Source organism: Centroberyx gerrardi, chromosome 9, assembly GCF_048128805.1.
Source record: "Centroberyx gerrardi isolate f3 chromosome 9, fCenGer3.hap1.cur.20231027, whole genome shotgun sequence".
Classification (NCBI taxonomy): domain Eukaryota; kingdom Metazoa; phylum Chordata; class Actinopteri; order Beryciformes; family Berycidae; genus Centroberyx; species Centroberyx gerrardi.
The window spans coordinates 24,720,863-24,726,676 of NC_136005.1; the positions used below are offsets into that span (position 1 = coordinate 24,720,863).

At 45.2% G+C, this 5,814-nt stretch overlaps 1 protein-coding gene across 1 annotated transcript; it reads left to right on the plus strand.

Moving 5' to 3' along the window:
• The first annotated feature begins 367 nt into the window (after positions 1-367).
• dmrt2b (doublesex and mab-3 related transcription factor 2b) lies at positions 368-5,542 on the plus strand. The gene is made up of 3 exons (XM_071925653.2): positions 368-1,400; positions 2,913-3,015; positions 4,154-5,542. Exons 1-3 carry the CDS (start codon positions 1,023-1,025, stop codon positions 5,017-5,019), a joined length of 1,347 nt encoding a protein of 448 aa, XP_071781754.2. The 5' UTR covers positions 368-1,022; the 3' UTR covers positions 5,020-5,542.
• The last annotated feature ends 272 nt before the right edge of the window (positions 5,543-5,814 follow it).

The following is a 5,814-nucleotide window of genomic DNA, read 5'->3' on the forward strand; positions in this document are numbered from 1 at the left end:
TATTTATTATTTATTACATTCTTGAGCTGTCTTGGTGAATGGCATAGCAGGCTACTATGGAAACGGGGTGAATGGAATTAAATTTAAATATTCAACATATAATAACTGTCAGCTCTAAAACACGTTTTCAAGCCTCGTTTTCTTTGCAGAAGTTTTAACTTGCCTATGTAGGATGGTGAATGACGCGTGCAGTTTGGAGATGGGCGGGCTGGGATAAGCCTAGTAGTAGTAAATCTCTGTTGAAAGATGAGAACAACCGTGAAGGTGGGCAGGGCAGGGCAGGTACGAGGGGTTATAGGGGGGGGGGGGGGGGGGAGTTTTTACTTTTGCTGCAAACGGGCTTTCCCAAATCTTTGCTCATATGGGTCCCACGCCAGGAGCTCGGCATTGCGGCCCGGTCTCCTGTCCGCTTCTTCTTGGAAACGGCGTCAGAGAGCAGCTGAGAGAGAGGCTTAACATTTCAAAACTCTGGCGGTAGGCTGCAAAGTTTCCACCCTGAAAACACTGTCATGTAGCAGCAGCAGCAGCAGGCTGGAGCAGGACGCGTGCAGGGCTTGATGTTTCATATCGAGTTGAGTTTTGCTGTAATGTTGCGGCGCGCAGCGTTTTTTAAGGCCGGGCCACACTTTTAATGCGTTGAATGCGTTTCTTTCCGATGGCAGATGATTTGTTTCATACTTGAGATAATATGTTACCGTTACAGATTCATTATGTTGCTGCAGGTGTTGCAAGAGTTGAATTTATTCTACTTACGCGTTAATAATGCATGCGTAAACTAAATCACTGTCGTTTTCCTCCTTTTTTTTGGACCGTAAAGTTTTGATGAAAACATTTTGTCAGTGAATCAGAGTTATTTATTTAATTTATCCTGTAATTTTAGAATCTCAATTATCATAACCAAGTCTAATCATCAGCTGTATCTCCTCCAAATCCCGTTCCAGCCACGGGATGCTTGCGTAAAAGCCTGCGCAAAGTTTGCAGCAACGGATTAAAAGTAGGATCCCGGGCGGTATTAGTCATAGATGTCCGCTCAGTTGGAAAGAGGCCTGCAGCTGGACACAACCGCACAACTTGACGCACTAAAATCCGAAGTCGGCGAGGAAGAAGTTGATGTGACAAGTCTTGACGGATGCATCGCGCGGCTCGGCCGCCGCGGGGACGGAGGGGAGACAAAAGCGGCGGGCCTGTCCCCGGAGCAGCAGCAGCAGCAAAAAGCACGCAAGATGACCCGCAGCCCCAAATGCGCCCGCTGCCGGAACCACGGCGTCGTCTCGTGTCTCAAAGGTCACAAGCGCTTCTGCCGCTGGAGGGACTGCCGCTGCGCCTGCTGCCTGCTGGTGGTGGAGCGGCAGCGCGTCATGGCGGCGCAGGTCGCGCTGCGGCGGCAACAGGCGGCGGAGGTGAGGAGAGAATAAACAAATGGGTAATAAACCATGACCTCCTATAGGTGATCATCATGAGGCAAACAGCCACCAGTATAAACCAAAATGTATTAAATTTTCAGAGAAGCTTTGTGTTTTCCCCTGTCCTCATATAACTTACATCAGTTTGACACTATTTTCTGTGATTCATACCATGAATTTAGATCCTACAAATGAATGTCGAACCAAATTAGGTGAGGAAACTCTATTCCCCAACTGTCAAAGGTGGGTAAAATGAGTTTAGGTGGCTTTACCCTCCACTACCTCTCTGACAAGGCCAGGTCATCCTGACTGACTTGTCTTTTTCTAATAGCCTAAAGAGAAAGGCTCTGCTGTGTGAGTGAGATAGTCAGTTTTCTCCAGGGATGAAGGCTACAAACTCAGTCTACCCATATTTGTTACCTGAGAAATATAATTTACCTATGTTTGCAGGGTTGAAATAGATCTTTAGGCCTATATAACAGAAATTCACAGTACTATACATCATAGTAAGTAATATCAAAATTATGGAACATATGAGTAGGCCTATACAATAGGGTCTTATATGGGAGAAAATCATAAAATGTAATAGATTTTTGTTAATATTTGTGGGTGCGTGCTTTATAATGATCGCTGACTGGAGTTCATGATTTACCCACCTTTATGTTTACCACTACATCACTGGTTTTCTCTAGCCGTCTACTTTTATGAGAAGAAAAGCTGAAAAATATATATTATTCCTAAATATAGATGAGCATCATTGAGAAATAAGGCTGGATTTGCATAATCATATACATCTGGATTTTCAACTATTTGACTAGTCTGATTTTATGGCAATGCAAACAAGGAGAAACTTGATTTTTTTTTTTACCATTTAGATTTTTTAACCAGTTAGCCATGAAATGATGCGTTCTATGCAAATGACTTCAGATTATTATATTATTTTTGAGTAGGCGTCTCAAGCAGCCAAAATGTTACTCTGGATATTGGAGTGAGTTGTCTACATTTGTAATTGAAGGCCAAACGTGAATCAATAGAATCCTGTTAATATCCTGTTAATACTGTAAATAAATATGTTAAATGAATGTCTAAATTAATACAGTAAGTCGTATTGCTGATAAATAGTATATAGGATATAGTCAAGGTCTGTTCTTTAAAAATAAAGTAATGTGAGAAATGGGAAAAGTGGCACAGGCCACTTTTTGAATGTTTGAATTTGAATTTTAAATGCACCAGATAAAGTTTGATTTTATAATTTCAACTGTTCCTACTGATATATATCTAAATATATTTTTCTATATTCACAAACAGATTTATGACCTGAGAGTGACAAAATAGTGAAATGCCCCTCACTATTGCAAACTCACAGATCTTTTTCTGAATGAAAACTAAAGGCCTGTACTTTCCCCCCGCACATCTCTATATTCACTCCTCTAATTACCCTTGGGATACGGGCACGATGTAACATAATTATGTCTAAATGTCTAATTCCTGTTTCCGTGTTCCTCCCAGGGTAAAAGGGGGGTCAGGTGCGCGGCTCCGCTGCGGAGGACGGCGTATCAGCGCTACACCAGAGCAGCCGAGCCGAGCGGCGTGGCTAAAAGCATCCTGCAGGGTAACGTTTAATTAACACCTCCTGTCTCATTAACCTATCTCTTCTCTGCCAGACAGTGATGGAGGGTTCAGCCGTGTGTTTTTCTACAGGAGTCAGTACTTATTCAGTAGATCAAATGAAACCCTCCGAGTCAACGCTTTCATTTCATGCATGGGTGGGGCAGGGCAGATTCAAACACTGGATCAAGGACTGAAAGAGCAAGTGTGCAACGTGGTTCATTGTGTGCTAGTGGAAGAAGTGATTCACTGTAATTGACACAAGATTGTTGCACAACTCTCATACTGACTCTCTGTTCTCTCTGACTCTTTGTTCACTTTGTCTTAGGATTGTTTCTGCCAATTCACTGGAAAGATTTGCGCAGAAATCGTTCACAAGTCACACATAACTATTCTCAGGCTAGCCAAGTATACGCTACACGCAACAGGAACATTTCACCAATTACACTGCCTGTGCTGTGTGCAGTCTACAGGGCCTCGGTCTGTTTGTGTTTGCATTTCTGCTGGGGTAATTAAAATTATGCAAATGAGAGCAATGGAATCGCTGTGTGCATTTACTAGTAGTTTGGAGACAACAATCTGAGGGCGTGTTTTCCTGTGTGAGCAAGCATGTCTCACACGTTTACATGCAGGTGTACTCATTCACACACACACACACACACGCTCCCTCACACAAGTGCGATGTGTCACTCTGACACATAAATACACACACGGTGTAATCATACTGCACTACAAGGCCCGCTTGGGCTTGAACTGGCAGTGCCGCTACTTGAGTGTCATTAGCCACCGTGGATGCACCTAATTTATCTAAACAAACCTGATGATTTAAATGGCAGGGTATCGCTGCGGATTCACTATTTCACAACACAAGGCCATTACTGTAATAAATAGTGTGTATTAACACCTGCTGGCCTGCAGTCAAATCCTGCTGGAGCCTCTGTCTTCTTTACAGCCCTCTCAGCTTTCCTGCACTCTCAATAAAGCAAAAGTGACACCGCTAACCAACTGCTTCATTAAAATAACAAACAACCAAACAATCGAACATATAAATAATTATGCAACTGGTTGTAACGGCTTCATTATTCATAAATAAGTGAACAAATAAATGTGTAACGGCGGTATTTTGTGCTCTCGCCGTGCAGGGGTCAAACCGGCGGCGGCGCTGGAGGACGACGCCTCCTGCTGGTCCAAACAGGCGCAGCGCGACCTCGCCCCCCTCCCCTGCCCCTCCATCAGCGCCCGCATGAGGAAGAGGCGAGCCTTCGCGGACAAGGAGCTGGAGAATGTGATGCTGGAGCGCGAGCTGCGGCAGAGGGAGCTGGAGAGAGACTTTTCCCTATCGTCCCCGGCCCTCGTCCCCATGCTGCACCCTCCGCCGCTGCCCGTCTCCCCGAGCCCCGGCCTGCACTGCTGCCCTCTCAGCAAGGACCCCACCTACGTGCCCGTGTACAAATACAAGCCTCTGTACGAGTGCGACTTCCAGTTCTACCAGGAGCTTTTCCACCTGAAGGGCAGGTATTTGTCCACGGAAGGCGGCTACGCTCACTTTCTGCCGTCATCAGGCCGAAGCCCGGAGCGGACCAGGGAGGAGGAGGCGCTTCCGAACGTCTGGAAAGGCCGCGAGAAGAGAGAAGAAGCCCGTCCAGAGCTCTTGCACATACCTCTACTATCAAACCAGCGGCTCGAAAGCCACCGCAACGCCTCGTCAGATCTAGAGCGCGACAAAGCCCCTTCCAAACAAACAGAATCAATGGACTCGAGTGGGTTTCCCGCACTCGCGCACTCCCTTCTCGGTTCAGATCAGGGTTTCCAGGGCGGGCCGGACGTCGGCACACCCAGCAGGACTTTAAACCCCGTGCCTCTGACAGCCAGGCGCTGGTGCGCAGGCGCTCCCGCCGCCCAGGCCGGTCCTCACACCAACACCGTCAAGAGCCCTCACAGCAACTCAATCAAGGCTCCCGCTGTGAGGCCATTACCTTTCTCCGTGGAGGCTCTGCTGAGGGCCTGAGAGGCAGAATGGGAAGCAGCGTGGCACGCTTTGTTTATGTGCGGACAAAGACAGAGTTGAGGCAGAGGGTATAAATATAAAAAAAATGGCTGGACTGCTTGTTGTGTTACAGGTTGTGAAACACTGTGTCTTCTCTTGACAAGGGCTGGAAGGCTGTACAATGGCATTCGGGGAAATATTTAACAGGTGCCATTGGCAAAAGCAATTTCAGGACCGTGATTTACAGTATATAATTTGCAGTATATTTTTTTTCATTAAAAAAAGTATTTTGTTATATTTTAAAGAATAATTAAAAATATTACAGTGAGAGATATATATGTAATTTGTTTGCTTGATATAGTTCCATTTGTATTGCCTACATTGAACCTATTTTGTACAAATATACACTTTAAAAATGTAATCCTTTTTTTTATAATCCTCTGTCAGCAGTGCGGCGAAAAAAAATATACCGCACCATTCTGCTTTGACCCTCTCACATCAATCATATTTTATTCTCTTTTCCCGCAGAAGAAATATACATCCATAAAACAAGGTTGATGAAAAAGTCGAGTGCTGATTGAACTTGTGCCCAGTTCTTTTTTTTTCTCCATTTCAAATCAAAAGTGTATAGATGTGGCGGGCTGCTCTCTGCTCTGCTATCAGTGTCAAAACAAACTCGGCGCTGCTCAGAAAAAAATCCCCCCGAAGTCAAACGAAAACTAACAATGAAAGGAACACGCGGTGAAGCAGGTGGCTCGCCGAGGGAAGACAAAATTTCTAAAAATCTTTTCTCTAAAGTAGTAAAGCAAGGAATAA

What these genes read in the sequence shown, in the direction of transcription:
- dmrt2b (XM_071925653.2), top strand. Translation starts at nt 1,023, where the DNA reads ATGTCCGCTCAGTTGGAAAGAGGCCTGCAGCTGGACACAACCGCACAA. An exon ending in GGCGGCAACAGGCGGCGGAG is followed by an intron (nt 1,401 to 2,912) that starts GTGAGGAGAGAA and finishes TGTTCCTCCCAG; the next exon opens with GGTAAAAGGGGGGTCAGGTG. An exon ending in GGCTAAAAGCATCCTGCAGG is followed by an intron (nt 3,016 to 4,153) that starts GTAACGTTTAAT and finishes CTCGCCGTGCAG; the next exon opens with GGGTCAAACCGGCGGCGGCG.